Source organism: Barbatula barbatula (genome assembly GCF_947034865.1).
Source record: "Barbatula barbatula genome assembly, chromosome: 2".
NCBI lineage: Eukaryota > Metazoa > Chordata > Actinopteri > Cypriniformes > Nemacheilidae > Barbatula > Barbatula barbatula.
Window position 1 is genome coordinate 15,644,486 of NC_136767.1, and position 26,741 is coordinate 15,671,226.

At 45.7% G+C, this 26,741-nt stretch overlaps 2 protein-coding genes across 15 annotated transcripts; one reads left to right on the forward strand and one right to left on the reverse strand.

Moving 5' to 3' along the window:
* Nucleotides 1–5,203, reverse strand: pafah1b2 (platelet-activating factor acetylhydrolase 1b, catalytic subunit 2; the record flags this gene model as incomplete). 9 transcript variants are annotated; one of them, XM_079485168.1, is made up of 7 exons in its annotated part: nt 34–1,269; nt 1,387–1,509; nt 2,191–2,307; nt 2,413–2,502; nt 2,639–2,717; nt 4,416–4,526; nt 4,639–5,203. In XM_079485168.1, the coding sequence occupies 5 exons, from the start codon at nt 2,714–2,716 to the stop codon at nt 991–993; spliced, it is 687 nt and encodes a 228-aa protein (XP_079341294.1). In that variant the 3' UTR covers nt 34–990. The 9 variants fall into 9 exon arrangements, with proteins under 9 accessions (XP_079341292.1, XP_079341294.1, XP_079341298.1 ...); XM_079485172.1 differs by having other exon boundaries at nt 2,191–2,326; nt 4,639–4,709; XM_079485167.1 differs by having other exon boundaries at nt 4,416–4,553; nt 4,639–4,709.
* mpzl2b (myelin protein zero-like 2b) lies at nt 4,292–24,854 on the forward strand. Of its 6 annotated transcripts, none has more exons than XR_013788179.1 (6): nt 4,436–4,669; nt 7,638–7,807; nt 7,937–8,147; nt 17,097–17,314; nt 17,950–18,060; nt 24,352–24,854. XR_013788179.1 is itself a non-coding variant. In XM_079485248.1 (4 exons), exons 1-4 carry the CDS (start codon nt 4,618–4,620, stop codon nt 24,513–24,515), a joined length of 597 nt encoding a protein of 198 aa, XP_079341374.1. In that variant the 5' UTR covers nt 4,292–4,617; the 3' UTR covers nt 24,516–24,854. The 6 variants fall into 6 exon arrangements, 1 of the variants encoding a protein (XP_079341374.1); XR_013788180.1 differs by having other exon boundaries at nt 17,097–17,310; XR_013788178.1 differs by having other exon boundaries at nt 17,097–18,060.
* The last annotated feature ends 1,887 nt before the right edge of the window (nt 24,855–26,741 follow it).

Below are 26,741 nucleotides of genomic sequence, written 5' to 3' on the forward strand. Positions count from 1 at the left end.
GGCAGTTGTGCTGAAGTAATAATACACGCCTTTCGGGCCTTACAATTATTTTATTACGTTCGCACTCACTTACACTCAAACACAAAAACACACCAGCTAAATAAGCACTTGTACAGAGAACACTAACACAAACAATTCATATATACTGTATATACACACACACAGAATAACTCACTCAACTCACTTTGAATTCTGTAGATCAGTGCTTACCCACTAGATCATGTGTGTAAATATAACACACACAAACTCTTCACATTATATATTTTTTGAGAGCGCATGGACAAATATACAACATGGATGCAGAGCAAGTGAGATAAATAGTAACAATGAAAATGTTATATTTGTGCATTATATGCTTAGGAGGAGATCTTCAGTCACACAGAGCTTTACATGGTTTGATCACTCCAGTTTACAGTTCATGTTCCTATTTGGGTTGAGTAATTGGGAGAATGAAAGCGCAAGAGAGAAATACAGCACAGGAGAAGGTACTAGAAGCTTCTGTGTTAACATATACTTGAAGTAAAACTGGGAGAAAGGACCTGATTCATCATGTAAATAGATTTACTGTCAGAATAACACCACTGTGAGTATGAGTGTGTGTATGAAGGCACAAAGAAGCTGGCAGAGTAAGTGCTACAACTGAAGGTTGTTCAGATAGTGACAGTGAGATATTAAAGAATCTTGTCCCTCCGCAGAGCAACATGTCCTACGAAAAAACTATTTCTTATAGACACACACACACACTGTATATTTGTCTATTCTTCCTTCTAATGTCGTCTAATATGCATTTTAAATACATACTGTATAAATATTGACTATTAGTCATATAAAATTGGCCTCTGCCTTTCGTCCCCCTTTTTGTTTGCTGTAATTTCATTTCTGTTGTTTTCCACTGCACTTTATCTTACTCAAAGTTTTTGAATTAAAATCTTAATATCCCACAATTCTAAACATCGCTCTATGGTGATCAACCGATGTCGTGGCCACTTTTTAGACCAGCGAGGCCTGCCTCTCCTGAGGCATCTCCTCCAATAGCTGAAGCAGCAACTCGTGAAGAGTGGTCACTATGGTCCTGTACGCACCGGCGGTCAGATGTAGGAAGTCAAACATGTCTCGAGAGGAAATAGTTCCATCTGAGTGGACAAAACTACCTCCCATATCAAGGAACTGAACCGGGCCGAGTTGAGGAAGGGATGCACGAAGTAAATTGTTCACTGATGCGTTTTTCTCTCTTAAGGGGTTTGGAAACTCTCCTCTTGGCAACAGGCCCTAAATAATACAAATTAAGACCAATCAACCACATATATTAAATACTTTTGATAAATGCATGCAAATACATTAGATTGAGTCATGTTGTAATATATACAAACAATTTTGGCAACGTACCAAAACAATGACTTTGGACTTGGGGAGACGAGACAGAATTAGTTGAGCAATGGCTAATACTCCTCCTGCAACCTGTTCTGCTGTGTGCTCATGATTATTGGTTCCTACCCATAAAACAACCACCTGGAAAAATAAGGAGGATGCATTTACAACCTTTGGAACACACATTTCACTGGCAGTTGAGAATACTGTTGAATACTAATTTATAGTTCATAATTACAGTGTGAACATGCCAGAATACTCAATAGTAACATTAGTCAAGCTATCATTTTCAACAGTGTCTCTCAAAAAGATTTTTGTCACAGCCACCTTTAAACCCATAAAATAATCTGGCAGCGCCCCACTCATCCACGACCACGCTTCAGAGGGAGTCCCCCTCCGTTCTAATACTACCAATTGTAATTGTCATTACCTTATTCATCTCATTTACTGAGCCTAAATACAAGTATAGAAATAATTATATGCGCAATTGAAACGACCTTAAAAAAAGTGTATTACCCACGCAGTTTAAGCTTTGCAAACCAAAGTTATGGTACAGTCCATATCAGTTTTAACCTGAAGTACTAACTGTAGTAATTTTAGCAAATACCATAATATGCTATAATATTTACTGTGTTAAGTCAGTTAGACCGTGAAACCCTAGCGCAGTGATTCAAAGAATGGTTTGCCGCAGCGGTAAAAGATGTGCTTTATCATGAATAAAATACAGCTATTCACCAATCAGAATCAAGGGCTGGAATGAACAATAAACAACTAATTTTCTAAACCTTTCTGTTCATCTCTTGCTCCAACTTTCTCTCTCACCCTGGGTCTGATGTTCTCCAGTTCCCCATTCTGGAGTCTCCACAGCACATTACTGGTTTTGTCCCCACCAATCCCAAAGTTCAAAGCATGAAGAGGAGAAAACAGTTCCTTCCACACCTGAACACACAAACACATTCTGTAAACCAAGAATTTAAAATGAAAATCATACACAGCAACAAAACAAAGCAACATTTGTCTGTATTATAACAAGGAAGCAATCACCTCATACTGCTGCATAAGCTGCACCATTGAGTCTCCAACAAAAAGAACATCAGGCTCTGCATCCTTGCACTCCTGCACAAACCGGTTGTGCTGCAACAAAATGACACATCCCACCATCTTACATCAATACAATAACAGAGTGAGGCTATAAAAAAAGGAAAAGACTTACACAGATCTATACTGTCTTGCACAAAAGATCTTATTATACAAAGACACACACACAAACCTGTGACATCCAGCGCCCATCTCCGTGCACGTCTATGACAGGAGCAGGTTCAGCAGCAGGATTCTCTTCACCACTCATTCTGCAACACGAAAACATGCATTCTGTTACAAAACCAGCAATGATGAGTCGTGTACAAACACACGTAAAACAATTTACATAACACAATTTAATGAATGATGCCTGGAATTGCCCAAACTGTAGTGAGTCGAGATCGCTTGCTTGTAAATCCAACCACCACATAAAGTATCAAAGTACCATTGAATCTAAGAAAAATGTTGACAAGTCAAATGCCGGAACGGAACGTCTGTACCAATTACACATGACTATTCTGATACATAACGGAAAGGCCGCACAAAGAGCTCATGCGTTTTGCTTTTATCCCTGAGGATGATGATAACGATGGGTGCTCCGCGGAGGAAACACAACAGATGTGCAGTAAAGATGAACGTTTTTATAGATGTTGCGTAAATCTACACCGGCACTGACAGGAGCGGTCCATGTTATGTTTCGCTATGTAATGAGCCGAGACAAAAGGAAACCACATTCCTAGAGTGCGTCCCTACGCACGCTTGTTTCATGTGCGCCGCCTCGCCATCACTAACCTGTCTCTAGTGTGTGCAAATCCCGTCTGCAAGAGGTCAGTTAGTCACCTGCTGATGTGCAGCAGGGCAGGACACCCTTAATAATCGCGTGCCGTGCACGGACCGTGATAGCAGCAGCACCGCAGCGACCGTCCTGGGAAGATGCAGATGAGTGTATTTCTGCTGCCGCGCACCCCTTAAATTCCTCTTTGCGTTTCAACTCTCCCTTGTAAAACAACGCAACGTTGACTTGTTCGATCTACGCAGCAACAACGATGTAAAATATACGTTGATTTTACGGTGGGTATTTTAAAGATATCGCAGGCAATGTTTAGCTGATTTAAAAGCGATAGCATCCAGCCAACCACCTCCCCGCTTCCCTGCAAAACCGCCCTCGCTCGCACTCTGGCAGCCTCACTTCCGCCTACAGCCATCCCACGCACTTCCCATTCGGTTCTGTCCCGCCCCATGAGGGGAGAACTGTGATATTGGAATAACCATACTAGTACAGCCAGGCGTATTTTATGTCAAAATGGCTTACCATAGAATGTAGGGGTTTCAGGATTGTGTGTTAAAATCTCAAACATCATTATGCAATGTATGAAAAACAAATTGTCAACATGCTTATTATTAAAGGGTGGACTCAAGATGATTCTATATGGTTAAATTAAGAAATAATTTATTTATGATCTCTTAACTCTATTTCTATTAAACCCGATTTCCAGTTCACCGCAAGATGGCAGTCCATGTGAGCTCACCTTTGCGTACTATTAGCAGCACGCAAGACGAACTTGGCAATTATGTTCAGATTTCATTTTAGAAAATGTATATTGTATGTAACTCACTCAAAACAATTCTAAGTGGTAAGTAAAAACATACAATTGAGCAAATGTCTGGTGTTTTGGTAGCCGTGTTCGTTTTCTTTCGTTTAGATGTTGTCACCCCAGCAAACACAGAACGTTCCCCTAACGTTAATATAAAGGTAGGGGAACGTTCCACTAACCTACAGGGAACGTTCTATTAACGTCAAGAAAACTTTCCTAGAAAACCAACAGGGAACGTTAGAATATCTGTTCTGGGAACCAAAAATTGTTTGCTGGGACGTTGCTTATGAAAAACATGCACCGACACGCACTGGTTATACACCAAGGAAAACCGGAATTATTCGATGTAGGCTACTTGTGTGGGAGACTAACCTAAATGTGCAGTCATTGCCATTGACTGCCACTGATTTCTGTTGACGCCCAAACTCCTCCTCACACAGAAGTGGGATTGTTCATCATGGATCGCCGAAGTCCGACTAATACCTAAACGTTTGTGAATACATGGAATGCCTGGTAACGCAATTGACAGTATTATTATATAAGTAGCACTGACTGCTCCTTTAATATTTGACTTATGAATCGAGTTTGGATTTACCTTTTTTCTGCGCTATGCGCGCTTGCCGCAGGTGAGTCGTTACTTCCTGGATCCACCTCATTCTTTTGCACGTTTTTCCTGTTTACCGTCTTCCCCCATAAAAATCATAATTTAGAGAATAATGACTGTTTTGCCAATCTGCCAATTCTGTTGTCAATTTACATTAAGATATGCTAAAGAGTTTATTATGTGTTGTGGAGATTGATCAAGTTCTTAGATTTTATAAGAAATCTTTACTCATTTTAATATATCAGATTTACAGTTTCTTGCCGTTGACGAGCTCGACCTGGATAGCAGGTGCCGTAAGAAAGATTTTAACATACTGCTCTGCGTATAAATGTGTATTTTAATAAAGTTTTAAATTGCTGCGGTGTGTAGATGGTGCTGTTGCAACTTAATAGATGAAGTCTCAGCTCGAGGCTGTGTTCAGACTTGACAAGAAAATGTTGACAAAGGCGCTTTTTTTTTAGAAAACTACAACATTAATGAATCGATATAAATGCAATCAGAAGTTGTTGAATGTGAAAAATTAAACCTACAACTATACAAAACTATGCTCCAATGGGCGTTTCGGCCGCCATTTTACTTTTTCGAGTTTGAGCCTTCTCGACCTATCACGTTCCTCGCATGTTGTTATGGAAACGCAGGTCTCTGTCATTGGTAAGCTGTGACAATGGAGCTTGGTTTAGGGCATTTTTTTCCCAAACAGAGCAAAGCGAGCATTTGTGTTTTTAAAGCATATACATTTTTTGTGTATCGCTAGATAAGACCCTTATTCATCGCCTGGTATCATTTAAAGCCCGTTGAACTGCACTGAAACTGTAATTATGACCTTCAACCGTTTGGAGTCCATTGAAGTCCACTATATGAAGAATAATCCTGGAATGTTTCCATCAAAAACCTTAATTTCTCTTCAACTAAAGAAAAAAATACATAAACATCTTGGATGACAACAGGGGTGGGAAAATGATCATTTAAATGTATGTTGAAAGTGAACAATTCCTTTAAGCCTAAATTGATCCTAAAAATATCGTATATATTACGGTATGTTTCCCAAAAGCATCGTAACTTAATTAGCAATTAAAAATCATTGTAGATCTACGAGCATAGTAAAAGAAGACAGATTTATGAGGTCACCTGCAGGACAACCGAAGAATTGCGCTTAAACCTAAACACACCTATGCGACTTAGCTTGTTTTTATTTATTTAAGTTTTTTGTTTGTATATGCAAAGCAAAAAATGATGTGTTTTAAAGAGAAGTGGTCAAAATGCCTACTTTGTGGTTTTCAGTGTCTTTGTCTTTCTCCTGCTGCTGTTTAGTGCAGCCAGCCACTATTTCCTCTTTGAGACTTGTGTAAACTATCCTCTAATTATTTAGAGGAACCTTTTGATTAAAGGTTTTCAGGTTGTTACCAACCCAATATATTACACACTGCCTATCATATGTTCCAATAACTGCAGAAGGCAATACTTGAAAGAAAGTGAATGCCTGATTTGCTGAGAAATTGAATTGATGAGCTCTTCCCTTTATTGTTCTCTAATTAAGAGGTTTATATTCGTAATGTACAAACGTTGTGCTTTTTATTAATAAAGTGCTGGTAACGTATGTGTACAATTAACATTTAGTTTGGCCCTAATAAAAACTTAACTTGAAATTGCCACCTCCACACCACCCAAAAGTGTAATAAAATGTGGTTCAACAAACACATACAGCATTCTTTTTACTTTCGATTTAAACTTTTTTATTTTCCCTCGAACGTGCTAAATACATTGCACAATTACAGTAGTAAGTCCTATCTACACATAGAAAAAGTATTACACGTTGCACAAAAAAATATGTTAAACAACATTAAACAGTATTCACCTACCAAATGCACATCGGGTGAAAATAATTAGCCTAAACATTTCTAAAACAAGCGCATGCTACAAAAACGAGACATTGTAGGTGACATTTCAGCACCTGAAAAACGGATAGAGACTTGTAAGCAGCCCTTAAAGCACTGCTACGTGCAGTTGTGTTAAGTGCATTTTTGGGAAACGCACATGAAACCATGACGAACGTTTGCAAAGTGGCTCGTTGAAAAAGCTTTAATGTGCGAAGATTCAATTGTTATCTGGAAACCCGGCCCAGGACGTTTTTTGAGAACACGGTTTTCTCCATAGGATTACAATGTAAAACAAACGCTAGCAACTTCAAAAAATAAATCTAGTCTGAACACGACCGGCCTTAAGCTTTACCTTCTAACCTATTTTTTTCATGCTAATCTCAGCAGTTAAATTTCAAAACTGATTGTCAGAAGCCTACTAATAGAATATAATTTTTTTATTATATGTATATATAATAGTGCATATAAAGTGTTAAATATAATAATACTTTCCAACATATGCTATATAAAATAAAATATTTTGTTTGTTATGCCTTACAGTACTGATCTGATTAAGCACTGTAAATCACATCTTTTACAATTGTATGTAGGCTACGTTATAGAAATTACTTTTTCATTTCTTTATTTCGGACACAGTAAGAGGTGCTGTGTGTCAGGTTTGGTGTTTTTTAAATGTACGTGTGTAAATTTGGGCTTTGCAGCATCTGTTTGAAGAGGGGGTTCTGTGAGTAAGTATATCAGCACGTATGTTTATTTAAAGTTAGTGTATGTTCAGAGTAGGCCTACTGTGTGTGTGGGTGTGTGTGTGTGTGAGAAAGAGTGTGTGTGAGAGAGAGACAGAGTGAGTAAGCGAGTGAGAGAGATAAATAAAAAGTCACTCAAACATTGAGTTGTGCACAGACCTGATTTTTTTAACAGTTGATTTCTAGTTTGTGGTTTTTCAAGTTCAGTACAAGTCAGTTTATTGTCATTCATTGTGCATGGCATGGCATGACAAGACACGCAAAACAGTGTCTGCTGAGCCACTGTGTGTAAACATTCAACGTTTACAAGACCAACAGGCAATAGAAACAGGAAAGAATAACAACACTTTAAAATGTGTTTGTTTGGCAGGTGTATATCAGGTGGAGGCAATGGAGGTGCTAACATCTTCAGAGTTGGAGGTAGTCAACGGAACAAATGTACGCCTAAAATGTACATTTAAATCTACCTATCCACTGTCAGAAGATAAAATCACAGTATCTTGGAGCTTCCAGCCCCTTGGAAAGACAACAGAAGAAGGGGTGAGACAATACAGGAAAAATTTAAGAAGTGTTTTTTTTATTACTGGTTGAAATGTAGCTGTTTTATTCTTAGTTTTTTTTATTTCTTAATAAGAAATCAATTTCCATTGTTTTGATTCTTTGTTACAGTTTTTTCACTACCAGGGAAAAGCGTTTCCTCCAACCACTGGCCTGTTTAAGGATCATGCTGTATGGTCTGGTGACGTAATGAAGGGAGACGCCTCCATCACGCTACAGAATGTGCAGTTCTCTTTCAACGGAACATTCAGCTGTCAAGTTCGAAATCCACCCGATATCCAAAGCATTGCAGGAGAGATCAGTTTCAAAGTTGTCCAAAAAGGTGAGATGCCGTGCTGTTTAAGTTAGTTAAAAAGGATTATTCACCCAAGAAAATCTGTCATCTGTGGAACTTTACCTTACAGACATTATAGATCTTGTTTAGTGTTAAACATGAACCATGACACAAACCACGATGTATTGTCGTTCAGAGGTGGACTGGTGTATATTATGTAGTTTATCTCTACTCAAGCACATACTGAGTACATACTGTAGTTTAAAAGCCTTTTTTACATTATACATTACTACATTCTACATTATGCATCATTACATTCTAAAGCTGAATATTATACTTTTCACTCCAATACATTTATAAATATTTTTATAGTATATATTTTAGTACATTAAATATCTTATTGCTTACTCTTTCTTAAGTATTTTACTCAAACATTTTACCTAAGTAAACATAAGCAAATGTACTTATAAGTAAACATAAGCAAATGTAGGGATACAGATACTTGAAAAATATACCATTATATATGTACTATTATATACACTCACACTGTGTCTACACCAGATGCCTTATATACTCCAGAGCTCTAGTCACAAAGTTTTATCAAAAGTTTGGAGTCAGATCACACCTGTTAGGAGAGGAGCCATTCAAAGTTTTAGCAGTGGCCCCTCAGCCACCAAATCCCTCAAGGTTTTTTTAGCAGTTAAATTTTACTATTGTTATAATTGATCAGCACAAAAAAAACGTTATAGCCTGGTAAATCTGATTAAAGATAAATTACTCTTATTTTCCACACTATGGCAGTAAATGGGGGATGAGATCTGTTTGGTTACTGACATTCTTCCAAATATATTCCTTTGTGTTTAGCAGAACATGCGTGAGACTTGAGAGCCATGTATACACTCACACATATATGTGTGCTATTATGTAGACTCTTAGAAATGGTGCTCCAAAAGGTTCATCGATGCCTTTTGGTTCCATAAAGAATCTTTGAAGATCTGAAAAACCTTTCTGTTTCACAAAAGGTTCTTTGTGGCGATAAAAGGTTCTTCAGATTATAATAAAGTAAGAAAGAGATTTTTAATGAACCTTTGACAAAATGGCTCTTATGGTACCAAAAATGGTTCTTCAATGCATCACTGTAAAGTTATTTTTAAGAGTGTACATATTTGATAATCCTAATTTAATTATTCTATTTTTTATATTTTTTTCTGCAAAGCATTGGTTACAAACACTTTGTTATAAACTGTAGTATCAGGCTATACAATTGGCGGCCCGAGGTCCAAAACAGGTGTACTGAAAGTCAGATCGTCCTACCAGGCATGCACACATCAATATTACGTATTTATGCGCTGTAAAATCATGCTTTCTGTTAATTTCGTACTGCTACGACAATCTGATATAGTATTTTTGTTGTTAAATCATTCTACATATTTTTGTATTACTGGTAGGACAATTTGATTATTGATTTATTTTGCACTGTAAATTTACCCTACCTGTTTATTTTATACTGTAGGACAGGGGTCTGCCACTACTTTTCATTGAGGGCCAGATTACAAAAGTATAAATAGGATGCGGGCTAGTTTTACCCATATCCTTGTTTCTGTTATTTATTGCATTTTGTTTCCTTTATAATTTTTTTTGTTGCTGTTACTTTTAAGTCATATTTTAAAACATGCACATAAATATTGCATCAAGTAATTGTGACTTTTCATGATATTTAATTCAAAAGCATATTGTCTTTTAGTTGTATTTTATATTCTTTAATGTGTTTGTTAACCCAAAATGAAATAGCTGTTCATTTACTCACATTCCAGTCCCCCAGAGGTTCCAAGGTGTGTGTGGCATTGTTTTTTGAAAAGAAATTTGGTTTAATTAATGAAAGTCAAATCAACAAAAGTCAAAAACGATACAATACATTCTGCTCAAAAGTAATCCACGCCCCCTGTGATGGTAAACTGGCGTCTAATACATTTACATTTAGCAGACGCTTTTATCCAAAGCGACTTACAGAGAGTTCAGGTAGCAATAAGGGATATGTCATAAAAGAGCAATAGTACATTAGGTGCTAATAATAAAGCGAATAAATTGGTCTGTGCAAGAAACTGAAGTATCGCATCTTCGGTCGAATTCCAAACACGTTCATGTGCCCCGCCCACTTAAGGGCAGTTCTGGAGGGAGATGAGGAACAGCCGTTCTCTTTCGAGAGCGGTCACTTCGACATTGCGGAGACCGCATATGAAACTTCTCCTCTTTTTCCACTTTTCCTGAAGTCCTATAGGATAACGCCAGTAAAACTGGCCAATTGTCGCAAGACATGTACAGTATGCAAATACTGACGAGTCTAGACAGTATAAATACAGTGCATGTGACGACAATTCCTCAGAATCTTCTTTTTCACGCTGCCATCGTTGAAGACGCAACTAGAACTTCTTTCCGCATCCGATGGCTTCATACTGTCGTCTTTGCGCGGGCCCCATTGGCCCGCAGGATACTCACGAGCACTGCATTGCCTGCCTGGGCCTTGCTCACGCGGAGGATGCATTCTGCGAGTCTGATTGCGCGCACTGTGCGGACCATCCCTCCATCGGGGACGCCGTTTCCTTCGGCGCTGAGGAGGACTATGACTCCATGCCCATCTCTGCAAGAGGAGTGCGCCGTTTTTCCCAGACGTCCACGAGCACGTTGTGAAATCCTGGTCTGCACCTCAGTCGGCGCGGGTTCACGCTGCTACGCCAGCCATGTTCGACCACGTGGTCGGGGGTGAAGCCCTGGGTTACGTGCCCATGCCACAAAGCGCACCGCACAAGCTGTCGGCAGGTCTATGGTCGTCCCCCACCGTCATCTGTGGCTTACGTTGGCGGATCTAAAAGACGCTGATCGTAAGTCCCTTCTCAACGCACCGATCACTCCTTCCGGCCTCTTTGGTGACGTCGTGGAGTCGGTAGTAGAGCGTTTCGGTGAGGCGCAAAAGTGCGCCAAGGCTATGAGTCACGCGCTGCCTCGACGATTTTATCAACCGTCTCCCAGAGCCCGCTCTTCATCCGCGCCTCACTCCTCGCAGAGACCCGCCAAGCAGCACGCAGCTCCCGCACCGGCTAGTCGAGGTTGCGAGCCAGACGTCCGTGCTAAACAATGGTCGGGCCCAGCTAAGAAGAGGTACTGGCCAAACAGAGGTCCACGCTACAACGGCGGAGCGTCATCGGCTGCCAAGCCGTCATCCTGACGTACCTGGAAAGAGAAGGAGAGAGTCCGTGAGCGTGCCGGCGGCCCCCAACGCCGCTGTTTGCAACAGTTTCCCCCCGCGGTTGCAAAGCGATTATTGCAATGTTGTAAGTGTTGTTGTGTAAATGCAATAAAAACACACACCTGCTCACAGGAGGAGCTCTTCCCCCCTCACCCACACAATGCTGCGTCCCTTGCCCTGCCACGGTGCAGTGCAAAGCCGCAGTTAATCCCAGCTATAACCAGCCTTCCCTCGTCCACGGAGGCTCCCATGGACGAGAGACAGCTGGATTCTCACACGCGAGCCATTTTCCCGCCAGTGTATTTAGCCTCGCTGGGCCAGCGTGCTCCCCTAAACGGTCCGCGAACGGTTATGCCTGTTTCTGGACGCGTGGAAAGCCATTCCAGGCATCTCTCTCTGGCTACTAAACATGATAGAACATGGGTACTCCCTGCAGTTCATGCGCAGACCTCCCCGCTTCAGCGGTGTGGTTCCGTTGCTTACGTCAGTGCAAAACGCGCCTGTGTTGAGGCAGGAAATCTGCAGCCTGCTCGCGAAAGGAGCGATCGAGCGTGTCCCTCCAAATGAGCGGGAAAGCGGGTTTTACAGCCGGTATTTTGTAGTGCCAAAGAGAGATGGTGGTCTGCGTCCGATTCTGGACTTGAGACCCGTCAACCGAGCGCTTCACAAGCGAGCGTTCAGAATGACAACTCTAAAACAGATCCTGGCACAAGTGCGTCCCGGGGACTGGTTTGTATCCGTAGATCTGTAGGATGCATACTTTCATGTTCAGATAGCCAAGCGCCACCGAAGGTTCTTGCGATTCGCATTCGAGGACTCAGCGTACCAATTTGCTGTCCTTCCATTCGGACTGGCATTAGCTCCGCGCACATTCTCGAAGTGCGTGGACGCGGCACTTTCCCCTCTCAGAGCGAGCGGAATGCGCATTCTCAATTATCTGGACAATTGGCTGATTTTAGCCCACGCTCGGAAGGCGCTAATCCATCATACGCGGATGCTGCTTTGTCACTTGACATCCCTGGGGCTGCGCGTGAACATGCAGAAGAGCAAACTCACACCGAGTCAGTCTATAACGTATCTACGGGTATGTTTCGACTCAGTGGAGAGGCACGCTCGCCTCTCCCCAGAGCGGACAGAGTCCAACTCTTCTGCTCTACATTTGCTCAGGCCGGGCCGGTCTGTTCCCCTGAGGGAGTTCCAGAGACTTTTGGGTCTCATGGCGTCGGCGGTCTGCCGCCTAGGTCTTCTGCACATGCGACCACCACAGTTCTGGCTGAAGGCTCGGGTTCCATGGAGAGCATTGTCCTCGGGTCGGGCACGAGTCCCATTTACACTCAGTTGCCTCAGCGCCCTGAGTCCGTGGCGCGACCCGATCATGTTCAGTCGGGGAGTTCCCCTGGGGCTGGTGATGAGACGCCAGTCGTTAAGACGGATGCATCATCCTCGGCATGGAGCACGGTGTGTGAGGGCATGCCGGCATCCGGACTTGGTCACAGTCTCTGAGGAAATGGCACATAAATCGCCTGGAGCTAAAGGCGGTGTCTCTAGCTCTTCATACTTTCCAGTCGAGGCTGGAGCAGAAACATGTTCTGATTCGCAACGACAACATGTCCGTGGTTTCGTACATAAATCGGGTCTCCTACTGTGGGCAGATTGGCATATACTCTCTATCAGAGCAGCGCATATCCCCGGTCATCTGAACCGCGGAGCGGACATGCTTTCGAGGGAGGGTCTTCCGCACGGGGGATGGAGGCTTCATCCCAACTCAGTCCTGTTAATTTGGGAACGCTTCGGGAAGGCGGAAGTGGATCTATTCGCGACAAGCGAGAACGCACACTGCCCATTGTGTTTCTCGCTGATCCACTCCCCCATGGGGAGCGACGCGCTGATGGCGAGTTGGCTGGAAGTTCGGCTTTACGCGTTTCCTCCAGGGAAGATTTTACCCCCAGTGCTGTGCAAAATCAGAGAAGATACGGCGTTGGTGATTCTCGTCGCTCCGTTTTGACCGAATCAACCATGGTTTCCGGACCTGACGAAGTTGTTGACGGCGCCGCCGTGGCGGATTCCCCTCAGGAGAGACCTGTTGTCCCAGGTGAACGGCACGATTTGGCACCCCAGTCCAGAGTTGTGGAACCTCCATGCCTGGCCGCTTCGGGCGTTCTAACTACACTCCCTCAGTGTGTACTGGATACTATTTCGTAGTCTCGTACGCCGTCTACCAGACGTTTATACGCTCTAAAATGTGGGGTGTTTGCTAAATGGTGCAGCAGTAACAATATCGACCCGGTGTCCTGCCCCGTGTCTGATATTTTATCTTTCCTGCAGCACAGGCTAGACAACAGCGGCCTCCCTTCAACGCTGAAAGTTAATGTGGCGGCTATCGCCTCGTTTCATTCCCCGGTTGATGAGCAATCGATTGGTAGGCACATGCTGGTGGTCAGATTCCTCAGAGGAGCGAGGAGACTTTTACCCCCGTGAACCCCTTCGGTGCTGCCTTGGGACTTAGCGCTGGTGTTGAAGGCTCTCTCTTCTTCCCCTTTCGAGCCTTTGAACGCGGCTTCTGTAAGAGAGCTCACTCTAAAAACCGTTCTCCTTCTCGCTCTTGCTTCGGCTAAACGGATAGGGGATTAACAAGCACTCTCAGTCGGCACTGATTTCATTCGTTTTGGACCTGGCGACTGCAGCGTCACTCTCCGGCCGAAATCGGGTTATGTGCCAAAGTCCATGTCTACCCCTTTTAGAGTGCAGGTCATTTCTTGCCCGCTTTGTCTTCCGAGTCGTCAGACTCGCAGGATACTAACGCTCAGAGAGCGGTCTGCACGGTAAGGGGCTTGCGGGCTTACATTGATCACACGGACGGGTTTCGGCAGTCTGAGCAGCTCTTTATTTGTTTTGGTGGGGGTACTAAAGGCCGGGCTGTCTTAAAACAGAGGCTCTCTCACTGGGTGGTGGACGCTATTACCTTTGGCGTACGAGAGTCAGGGTCAGATCTGCCCCTTCGGTATCAGAGCTCATTCGACTTCGACAGTTGAGTGACCGCTCTCGAAAGGGAACGTCTCCGGTTACTTTCGTAACCTCGGTTCCCTGAGAAGCGGGAACGAGACATTGCGTAGAAGGCCGTGTTCGCCGCTTATCTCCGGGCAGGCGTTCTATCGTAGATTCTGAGGAATTGTCATCACATGCACTGTATTTATACTGTCTAGACTCGTCAGTATTTGCATACTGTACATGTCTTGAGACAATTGGCCAGTTTTACTGGCATTATCCTATAGGACTTCAGGAAAAGTGAAAAAGAGGAGGAGTTTCATATGCGGTCTCTGCAATGTCTCGTTCCCGCTTCTCAGGGAACCGAGGTTACGAAAGTAACCGGAGACGTTTTTCGTAAATATACCCGTTTAAATCATACATAATAAAAACAACACAGTATTGCCATATCTCTGAGATCTCTTATCTCCCTTCCTGCAGTTACGTTCAAGGACACAAGACGCATTTTAGAACGCGACCTATCACGTGCACTAACCGACTTCCTGCACGTGGCTGTGGATTGCCGATTATAACGTTGTAAATAACCGATCGAATTGCTTGATAAGATGTCAACATATCGCTAAGAGCCGCGTGTATTACTTTTGTATTGAATGTAGCTGCGTTTTGGATGTGGCGTCTCAGGACGTGCATTTATTAAAGCACGCCGTTCATAAAGTCTCTCCACGGTTGACTAGCTCTGTGGGACAATCTGATATTTTGATATATATAATATCGGTATTTTCGTTGTTGTTCTTCTTCTACTAGGGTTTAATGGCGGATGGCAACCAACTAACTAGGTGCATTCCCGCCAACCACTGGATAGGAGTAGCGTCTAACTGATAGGAAGTTCACACAACAACAACAAAAATATATAGGCCCTATATATGTTTATATATTCATTAGAATTATCTTATTAGATAACTATGTTTTGAACATACCGGTATTCGAAATCCTATTTACCAATCATATTTCCTTTAAATAAATTATTACTTCACGATAAATTCTTGTTTGATTAGTTTTATTTCCTAACAGAGTCTGTAATGACAGTTTCTTTATTTCCACACACATTAACTCTTGACTGAGCTGAAACCTTGCTCTTTCATAAGCTTCACATCTTAAAAGCACATGTTCTACGGTTTCTAACAATCCACATTTCTCATGTTTTCCTATTCTATATAAACCCTGATTTAATAAGCAATGTCCAATACGCATTCTTGTAATTAAAACATCCGGTTTCCTGATTCCAAATCTTTATTTTCGTTGTTAAACCATTCTACATATTTATTTATTGCTGGTAGGACAATTTGATAGGGTATTTTGCACAGTAAATTTATCCTACCTGTTTATTTTATACTGTAGGACAAACTGATAGAGTATTTACGCTGCAAACCTGTTGTTTATTTTAAGATGGTAGGACTGTCTGACAGGGTATTTAGCATTTTAAAATCATCCTACTCGTTTCTTCTGTGGATGTGGTTTAGATTATATTAAGGGTTGTCCTCAGTGGAGGAGTCAGAGGGGGACTTTCCTTTACAATGGTTCAGCTGTGCTATTTTTGAACATGTATTTTTCAGTTGAATTCACAGTTTAAAAGCCAATTTTGTTTCTATGTTGTTGTTTAACATGTAATCATGTTAGAAATACACGCGCACTTCCTTAATTCTGGCTATGCAATCTCATGAAATTTTGAATTAAAACGTTCAGTTTTCTCTTGTCATGTAGCTCAAGGTTTGTGTGATGTTTGTTTACTGCTTGGCGCGCAATGCCGATCATTTACATGACACTGTCTTCAATGATCTTTGACTGATCGTAGCGTTATTTCTAAGCAATGAATCACACATTGTTGAACCCACAGATTATAACAACACCAAACTTTAACATTTGCTTTTTTCATCTTTAATTGATCAATTTGCCTTATTAGAGTGCTTTCAGCTGTGTAGTAGCTCCGACGTCTACATTAGTTTAGCAGGGAAGATCCCAGGGTTGCCAGTTTGGCGTAAAAAAAGTCAGCCAAATGGCCATTAAAAGCTAGCAGGAAAACGTTAAATTTATAAAAACTGAAATACTGGGCAGAAGTGAAAGGTCCTGGGAGATTATAAGCAAGAAAACTTGAGCACACAGGAAAACTCGCTTCATAGAAACAACTTTCTACTTTTGGACCTTTTTATAAATGTAGTGCAGTAAAAAGTATGATATTTGTCTTTCGAAAGTGTAGTTAAAGTCACAAGTACACAAATTATAGTCAAGTAAAGTACAGAGACTTAAAAAGTGTACTTGAATACAGGACTCGGGTAAATTCAGTTCGTTACTGTCCACCCCTGGTTTTAGTGATGTCGTTTTCTATATATTTCCCGTTTGAACAACTGATTTGTATGTTCCTTAGATAATCTAAACAGCAATAAAATACTCAAGAAACACTTCTCAGCTTGTTTTGTAGCATGTAAAAATTTATTCTAATATCTGAAAGTAATAATCGACATTACAACATCAAGGGCAATAATTAGCATCAATGATTTTGTTTTAATACTGCAGTCCTATGGAATGAGTATATGTTTTATCAGATATATGCTGCTCTGATCCACATCAGTTTAAAGACACCTCTGGTGCTGCGTTGTTTCATGTTTAAATTAAACAAGCTTTCAGGGTTAAACTTTGTTTTCAACATTTTCATTATTTACATTTTATAATTTATTTCATCTTAAGAAGTGACATGGGTCTGTTCCAATCAGCACGAACTGCAGCAGCACAGAGCAGGAGTCAGGTGACGTTACCCGAGTGGCGCGACTCGCAAGCAGTCTCTCCTGTGAGACGCAGTGAACACGACGATGACGGATGACAACGTTTATAAATTTCATTTCTCACGTTTTGCAAGCACGAATAGGACCACCATTTCGAAAGTACAGATACAAGGGTGGATAATAGGGCATGGAGAACAGCGCCTGTGTAGGTTAATGTTGTTTCACTAAATTTCCCTTTTTTGTTATGCAGTTTCAAAGTACAACAATTTAACATGTTTGAACAAAGAAAAACCTGCTTGGGTGTCTTACAATGCAACGACTGTTGTTGTTGTTGTGTGGTTTAAAATACAACATCGGCATGTTTAAATGTAGGAAAAAACTTTGGGTGTCTTGTGGGGTAAAAATACAACATATGGGATCCCATATTTAGAACCCTATGATTGATTCACACAATCAAGGCATTTAACATATTTAGCTGTATAACGCAGAATTTAACAGAATCTGGCAAATCAATTTTTTTTCTTAACCAGGAAGTAGCACCGAACAGCTTACACAATTCTAATTGTGTATAACTTTAGAAATATTCAGATGGTGTTTAAATATGTAATCTCCAATTGTTTTGCGCCCATTCAAATGATTAGGGGTTTATATTAAAAATATGGTACCCTTAGTGCCAAAGGCTACTGTGGTAGTGACAGAGACATGATTTACTCAGTGCTGTGTTTCACAATAAAACAGACCATTTCCGATTCTTCAGGGTGTCTCAGCTGACTCTTCTGTGTTTGAGCATTGGTTTCTAATAGGTTTCTAAGTGTTCTAAGTTTGATTTCAGTTGTGTTTTCAGATCTGAGTGAAAGTGGAGGTTGTAGAAGAAGATTGTTACGTTTTCTGAGTTGATAGAATAGCTGTTAATCTGAAAGGACTCTCACATACTGAATGTAACAACAAGTATACAGTAAGTGAAATTTAGTTAAGTGTTCCCTTTCTGTCGGTCTCTCGACGTTGTGTCTACAGAATGGGGTTTGACTTGAGAACCTACCTTCTCTGACTGACTTGAACAGGCCAATGAAAATTGGCGAATGAAATTTGCATGCCGTACTCCGCCCCCGGATATCCGGGTATAAAAGGGAGCCGGCGTGCCGCATTCATTCACCTTTTGTTCTTCGGAGCCTTCGCATCCTGATGCTGACGACTCTGCAGATACTATCTACGTGTTGCTGGTCTTACGACGTGGTGCAGCGGACTGTCCCTTTTCCTGTGACTTCCCCTGGGCGTCTCGGCAACTTCCAAGGCATCTCTCTAAAGAGCAAGCCCATTTCAGGGCTCAATATTTCTTCAGCGCGGCATGTCCCGCTGTTTTCGGGGGTGCGGCGCACTCATCGAGGAAGGGGACGGACACGATGTCTGCCTCGTGTGTCTGGGACTCCAGCACGCTGAGGCAGCGTTTGTGGATACATCTTGCCCGCACTGCGGGCGGATGGTAATTCAGACGTTGCGGTCACGGGTAGCTGCGTTCTTCCGAGAATCAGCCGCCACCTCGAGTGCTTCCCGTTCTGCGGCAGCAGTGGCATCAGCCCTGCCGTCTGCTTCGGCGAGCACCGAGGGTGATCGGGGAATTACCGTGAGCCTCAATCCGTCAGCCATCGGCTCGCGGACCGTTCACGCCCCGCCTCGCTCGTCTGGCCGTCCCGGAAAAGGCGGTACGCCGCCTTGTTCCTCCGTCACGCACTCGGACACGGGGCGTGACGACGATGAGATGTCGCTCGCAGCATCGGAGGGCGACCTCTTGGCATCCGACCCCGACGATTCCTTAGAGCTTCCCCCTCCGGGGGGTCGAACTCAGGATGAAGCGGACGTCGAGATGTCAACCATGCTTTCCCGGGCCGCCGCGAGTATTGGGCTGCAGTGCACTGCACCGCCTCTTCCCCAACGCTCGCGGTTGGACACGTGGTATCTGGGGACCGGCCGTGACTCTAAGCCACGGTCGGCGCCGGTACCAGTCTTCCCGGAAGTGCATGAGGAGCTCAGTCGGACCTGGAACGCCCCCTTCTCGGCGCGTGCACGTCAGACTAGCTCGGTCGCCCTGACTTCCCTCGATGACGGGGCAGCTAAGGGCTACGTCGACATCCCTCAGGTGGAACGTGCAGTCGCGGTGCACCTGTGCCCGCAGACAGCTGCCACCTGGAGAGATCGACCAAGGCTCCCTTCCAAGGCTTGTAAGTTTTCGGCATCGCTGGTGTCGAAGGCTTACAACGCTGCGGGTCAAGCTGCCTCGGCTCTTCACGCCATGGCCATCCTGCAGGTCCATCAGGCCAAGGCGTTGAAGGAGTTGCACGAGGGAAAGTCCGACCCAGGGATTATGCAGGAACTCCGCACTGCCACTGACCTTGCTCTTCGGGCGACGAAGGTGACGGCGCGAGCCCTGGGTCGTACGATGTCCACATTAGTGGTCCAGGAGAGACACCTCTGGTTGAACCTTGCGCAGATGCGGGACGCTGAGAAGGTTCGCTTTCTCGACGCCCCCATCGCGCAGGGTGGGCTGTTTGGTGATACGGTCGAGGACTTCTCTCAGCAGTTCTCGACGGTAAAGAAGCAGACGGAGGCGATTAAGCATATCCTGCCCTGCCGCGACCCGGCCGCCTATCGTCCGTCGAGGTCCCGCGCGGCGTCTGCTTCCCAGCAGCCCCGCCCCTCTCCGACTCAGACTCCGGCCCCAGCGCCCCCTGTACAGGCGGCCTCCCGGAGAAGGACGTCGAAGAGGAGAGCACCATCCCGTCACCAACCTCCGCGGAAGCAGAAGCGTTCCTGACGGGGGAACCCAGGGAGATCGAGTTCACCGGGCCCGACCCTGGCAACTACATCGCTAGAGGGTCGGACTGGGACGGTACCTGCCCCGTCCCAGCAACTCCAGCCGGGCCCTTTTCAGGGCCTGGTGCCCACATTCTCACGAAAAGAGCTGTCTCTCTCCCTGGGTCTTTTTCACAGCCGCTCTCACCCTCCGCAGGACGGTGCTCGGCAACCCCACGTTGTGTTTCGGCGAGACACACGGTTGGGTATACTCTCAGTGGCCACCAGCACCCTCAGTCAGACGGTGCTGTATGCCGCGATATCGCCCGACAGGCACCTCGGCAGAGCCGCGTCGAGGGAGCCGTACTGCCAGCCATTGAACCACCCCCCACGGGGGCAATGAATCAGATCGAACCTTTGGTCCCCCTGTCTCGGTCCCTGGGAGCCTGGTTGGCTCTTCCCAGACCAGCACGGTGGCTAGAGAGAACGATCCGTCTCGGCTATGCGATTCAGTTCGCCAAGCGCCCACCCAAGTTTCGGGGCATCCTCTTCACATCAGTGGGAGTAGATGCTTCGGGCCGAGGTCGCAACCCTTCTGGCGAAGGGGGCGGTCGAGCTCGTCCCTCTGGCCGAGATGTACTCCGGGTTTTACAGCCCATATTTCATTGTCCCCAAGAAAAGTGGCGGGTTGCGCCCCATCTTGGACCTGCGTACCCTGAACAAGCACCTACACAAGCTGCCGTTCAGGATGCTAACGCAGAAGCGCATTCTGACGTCCGTCAGGCGTCAGGATTGGTTCATGGCGATCGACCTGAAGGACGCGTACTTCCATGTGTCCATCCTCCCTCGTCACCGGCCGTTCCTACGGTTCGCTTTCGAGGGACAGGCATATCAGTACCGCGTCCTCCCATTTGGTTTGTCCCTGTCTCCTCGAGTCTTTACGAAGGTCGTGGAAGCCGCCCTCACTCCCCTCAGGGAGCAGGGGGTGCGCATACTCAACTATCTCGACGACTGGCTCATCTTGGCACACTCGCGAGATCTGTTGTGTACACACAGGGACCTGGTGCTCCGGCACCTAGACCATTTGGGGTTACAGGTCAACCGAGAGAAGAGCAAGCTCTCCCCTGTGCAGAGCATCCTCTTCCTCGGTATGGAACTCGACTCTGTCTCCATGACTGCACGTCTTTCTTCCGAGCGTGCCCAGTCAGTGCTGACCTGCCTGAGGAACTTCAGGCAGCAGCCAGCGGTCCCGCTGAAACTTTTTCAGAGGCTCCTGGGACACATGGCGTCCTCGGCGGGGGTGGTCCCCCTCGGGTTGATGCACATGAGACCGCTACAGCACTGGCTACAGAGCAGAGTTCCTTGGAGTGCGTGGCACACCGGCAACAGGCGCGTCGCGATCACGCCCTTCTGCCGGCGCACCCTAACCCTGTGGTCTTCAATGACCTTTCTGCGGACAGGGGTCCCGCTTGGGCAGGTTTCGAGGCGCGTCGTGGTGACGACAGACGCCTCCCTGCAGGGTTGGGGTGCTGTGTGCAACGGGCACGCAGTGTCGGGTCTCTGGACGGGCCCCCGCCTGCGCTGGCATATCAATCGCCTAGAGTTGTTGGCGGTGCTGCTTGCACTGAGGAGGTTTCTTCCCCTCGTGCAGGACAAGCACGTGCTGGTCCGGTCGGACAGCACGACTGCCGTGGCATATATCAACCGACAGGGTGGTATTCGTTCACGGCAGCTATCGCAACTCGCCCGACGACTCCTCCTGTGGAGCCAGCAGGTGAAGAAGTCTCTGTTAGCCACGCACATCCCGGGCGACCTGAACCAGACAACCGATGCGCTCTCTCGTCAGTCGACGCCCCGCGGAGAGTGGCGGCTCCACCCCCGCGCAGTCCAGCTCATTTGGGTGCAGTTCGGGCAGGCACAGGTGGACCTGTTCGCCTCCCTGGACACCACCCATTGCCCGCTTTCGTACTCCCTGACCGAGGGCCCCCTCTGCACGGATGCCCTGGCGCACAGCTGGCCGCGGGACAAGCGGAAGTACGCCTTCCTCCCAGTGAGCCTCATTGCACACGTCTTGTGCAAGGTCAGGGAAGAGGAGCATCAAGTGCTACTAGTTGCGCCTTACTGGCCCAACCGGACTTGGTTCTCGGAGCTAATGCTCCTGACGACAACTCCCCCCTGGCCGATTCCCCTGACGAACGACCTTCTTTCTCAGGGGAAGGGCACGTTGTGGCATCCGAGACCAGACCTCTGGAACCTCCATGTCTGGCTCCTGGACGGGACGAGGAGATCCTGAGTGGTCTACCCCCAGCGGTGGTTACTCAGGCTAGGGCCCTGGCCACGAGGCGGTTATACGCATTGAAGTGGCGCCTCTTCTCGTCCTGGTGTTCTTCTCGTGGAGAAGACCCACGGATATGCTCGATCGGGAGCGTGCTGTCCTTCCTGCAGTCGAGACTCGAGAGCAATCTCTCCCCTTCCACGCTGAAGGTGTATGTAGCCGCTATTGCCGCTCATCACGGACCAGTTAGTGGGAAGTCTCTGGGACAGCACGACCTGGTCATTAGGTTCCTGAGGGGCGCGAGGAGGCTGAATTCAGCCCGTCCGCGCTCCGTTCCCTCTTGGGACCTCAATGTGGTCCTGGCGGGCCTCCAGAGGCCCCCCGTCGAGCCCCTCGGAGATGCCGCTCTTTCTCATCTCTCGATGAAGACGGCTCTCCTAGTGGTGCTCGCCAAGAGGGTAGGGGACCTACATGCATTTTTCGTGGCCACGGATTGCCTAGAGTTTGGGCCTGGGCAATCTCACGTTATCCTGAGACCCCGGCCTGGCTACGTGCCCAAAGTTCCCACCACTCCCTTTCGGGACCAGGTGGTGAACCTGCAGGCGCTCCCTTCTGGGGAGGAAGACCCAACCCCTTCCGTGTTGTGTCCAGTGCGCGCGCTGCGCCTCTGCCTGTACCGCACGCAGAGCTTCTGGAGCTCTGAGCAGCTTTTTTGTCTGTTTTGGGAGGTCAGCACAAGGGGAGGGCTGTCTCCAAACAGAGGTTGGCACACTGGATCGTGGACGCCATCAATGGCTTACCGATCACAGGATCTCCCGTGCCCGCTTGCAGTGAGGGCACACTCCACCAGGGGTGTGGCCTCCTCGTGGGCACTGGCTCAGAGCGCCCCTCTGGCAGACATATGTGGAGCTGCGGGTTGGGCTACGCCCAGCACCTTCGCGAGGTTCTACAGCCTCAGCGTGGAACCGGTATCTGCCAGAGTCTTACGAGACACCGGCAGGTGAGTCCGGCAGCCGGTGGGCGTACGCCTGCGATAGCACTCCTCCATAGGTGAGACGTGGTGCTATCCAGCCTCCCCTCTTCCCCCCACGTGGGCGAAGAGTAGGCATTCCATCCATCACTAAGCACTCCTCGGCGGCGGGCTCGGCGGAGCAGCCCTGCCTCCCTTGGCCTGTTTCTGAGCTCTAGCAGTGACTCAAACAAGGCCTAGTGCTCCACACGTAGTAACCCCCCCCACAGGGCGGTTCCGTCTGTTGTCTTCTCATGAATGGCTCTCAATCGATGGCCCATGACCTCTCCCAGGTGTACTTCACCTGCTCGCGACACCATCTCGTGTCTGCATGTCTCCCACGTGCTCTCCCCTATCCGGTGAGACCGTGTGTGAATCTCCACTAAAGCTCCTCCCTGCGGTAGGAAGTGGTCTCCGTAGCGCGTTCCCTCAGGGGGGAATGACGCTTCCCAGTGGCCTTACGGTGCCGGGCGGCTTCTCGCTGTTAAGAGAACTAGGCCGCCGTCCGTGACGGCCGGTGGAAGGGGCTCCCATCTTTTTTGAAAGCTCTGGACTCCTTCCCTTCCGCTGGAAGGTTGCAATTCATGCTAAGCGCTCACGTCTGACACGCCCAGGCCAGTCAGCGTCGCTTCGCAAGGAATTGTGACGCGGCACAGCGCTGTGGCGTTTTCCGAGGAACCCCATTCTGTCGACACAACGTCGAGAGACCGACAGAAAGGGAACCTTGCCACAACGCAGTCCTTCATGCCACAACGCTGGCCGCCCGCTGCAGCAGTCGGGGCAAGATCTTCAGGCTCCTCAGCACAAAAGGTGAATGAATGCGGCACGCCGGCTCCCTTTTATACCCGGATATCCGGGGGCGGAGTCCGGCATGCAAATTTCATTCGCCAATTTTCATTGGCCTGTTCAAGTCAGTCAGAGAAGGTAGGTTCTCAAGTCAAACCCCATTCTGTCGACACAACGTCTCGTTCCCTCCATCAGGGAACGGAGGTTACATACGTAACCGAGACGTTTTCTTGACTGTTAGGGTTTCGGTTTATTGGTATATTTTTTAATTTGCAAATTCAGTACAGTTCATGCATTCCTGAGACTTTTAATTTCTCTGTTTTTCTCTGGATTTTTTGAATGAAAGCAAAACCGTAACAACAGCCTCTTTTTCTGTTCTTGTTCTATAGTATCATTCTCTGAAATTGGAATTTTGGCTGTAGCTGTGGGTGGATCCATTGGTATTATTATCCTCATCCTTACCATCTATGTCTGTGTGAAGTTGGTCAGAAGAAAGGACAATGACATGATCTATGAGATGGATGAGCACACATCAAAGGACAGAGTTCTGTAAGAGAAGCCTGACTCAAGGTTTTAATTAGTTTTTAATATTAGTGTGGGATGTCTGGACTAACCTGCGTTTGACTACATGAAACTAGATGTTTCCATTATATTTTATACAAAACATTTAAAAAAAATATCTGTTATGATTTTCTTAACCGTTGTTTTACATTTTTACCTACTTTACATTAATTTTTTTTACGTATGAATTGAAGAGGTTATTCTTCAAGAGGGTTTATGCTGACTATATGAAAGGTTTTTGTGACAACATGTAAATATCAATGCAAAGAATATAAAATGCTGGTTCCAGCACATTGCTGTGATGTTTTATATAAACCATACCCCATCCATGGCACTGGATTGATAATATGCATAGCTACAGTGTGGATATTTTTTCACTTTTCATTCTGTGTTTGACAATCTACAGTTTTTTTACTTTGACACATGTATAGGATTTCCATATAGCTATAGTGTGAACTTTCTTGCAGTGGCGGAGCCAAAGGGGGATCTGAACGCACCTGACATCCAATTGGCCACCCCAAAATTTTATTCGCTACATATGTTGATTGACATCTGATTTCACCTCCCATTGAACAAAGCTTTTATTTTGACGGTCGACAGAAGTGCGCGTGATGTCCCTGCACACGAAAGTCTGAAAATAGAAAAGAACAAAATGGATCACTGCAATTGCTAAACAAATGGAATAATAAAACGGACGCACATGACCAGCTTAAACCAGCATGTTACCAGTTTAAAACGTCACAAAGCAGCATCAAATCATACCTAACCCAGCAAATGCTGTTTTTTTCAACAGGGGTGTCCAGTGTTCCCGCTGACTTGAAAAACATAGGAAAACATGTTCGTTTGTTTGAAAACCGCTAGTAAATATTTATTTTTTATTTTTAATAATACATAAGATAAATAATACATTATAATTGTAAAGATAAAGATTCACAGCTCTACTAGTCTATTAATTTTAACTTTATTCATGTGATTTATTTTATGGCGGTCATAAGGTGTTGCTGTAATTGGAGCAACTCATTTTATTAAAGGAGGTACTTGATCTGAGTGTGAGAACCACTGCCTTAAATCAAAACAGCAATAAAACAGTAATAAAATAATTCATAAACGGTTCTCAGCTTGTTTTGTAGCATGTAAAACGTTTTCATGTATTATAATATCTGAAAGTAATAATCAAGATGAAAACATCAAGGGCAATAATCAGCATCAGTGATTTTGTTTTAATCTTGCAGTCCAAGGTATGTGTAACGAAGACGTAGACGGGGTAGGATCCATATGCAGCTTTATTGGTGAATACGTGCAGGCTCAATGTAAAAGGCAGGCGTGGATCAAATAACCGGGCAGACAACAATATCAAAGGCAGACAACAGACGTAGTCAAAAACTGGCAAGAGGTCAAGGCAGGCAGAGAAGAGTCATCAACGGTAATACAATGCAGGGTTCAAACACAGGTAAACAAGACAAGGGTAATATAATGCTCAGAAATGTAGCCGGGGCAAACAAGACTTCGCAATGTGTTCATGGGCAGGTAGAGTTTAAATAGTCTGGTGATGATGATGATCATCAGGTGTGCAGTACTCAGTCCCAGCATGTGGCTTTATGGGACATGTAGTTCTTTTGCCAGAGCTAATGCTCAGGGGAGTGAGACCTCCGGTGGCCGGCAGAGGATTCTCCATTGGCATTCGTGACAGAGCCCCCCCCCTGCGAGCGGCTCCTGACGCGAGAGCACATCCGACGTCGGGGTCTTCCTCGAGGTCGTAGGGCCGGTTTCTCCGGGTGGGTTCTATGAAATTCAATGATGAGATTGGGGTCGAGGATATCCTCTGTATTGACCCAGGATCTTTCCTCCGGACCGTATCCCTCCCAGTGTACCAGATATTGGATCTGGCGTCCCCGACGTCTGGAATCTAGCAAATCTCGCACTTAAAAAGCCTCCTCGCCATCCACAATCATGGGTGGGGGCCCAGTGTCACCGCCTTCCTCCTCCACCCTCGGGCCACCGGCAGGTTTCAGCAGAGATACATGGAAAGTCGGAGAAATACGATAAGTGGCTGGTAATTCGAGGCGGTATGACACAGCATTTGATTCGTCTCAAAATTTTGAAAGGACCCACATACCTGGGACTGAGTTTCTTGCAGGGTAATCTAAGACGGAGATCTCGGGTTGAAAGCCATACCCACTGTCCAGGAATGTAGTTGGGACTGGGGCGACGATGGCGG

Coding starts and splice junctions, on each gene's coding strand:
- mpzl2b (XM_079485248.1), top strand. CDS start 4,618: ATGAATCGAGTTTGGATTTACCTTTTTTCTGCGCTATGCGCGCTTGCC. Junction 4,670..7,637: donor GCTATGCGCGCTTGCCGCAG/GTGAGTCGTTAC, acceptor TTTGTTTGGCAG/GTGTATATCAGGTGGAGGCA. Junction 7,808..7,936: donor GAAAGACAACAGAAGAAGGG/GTGAGACAATAC, acceptor TCTTTGTTACAG/TTTTTTCACTACCAGGGAAA.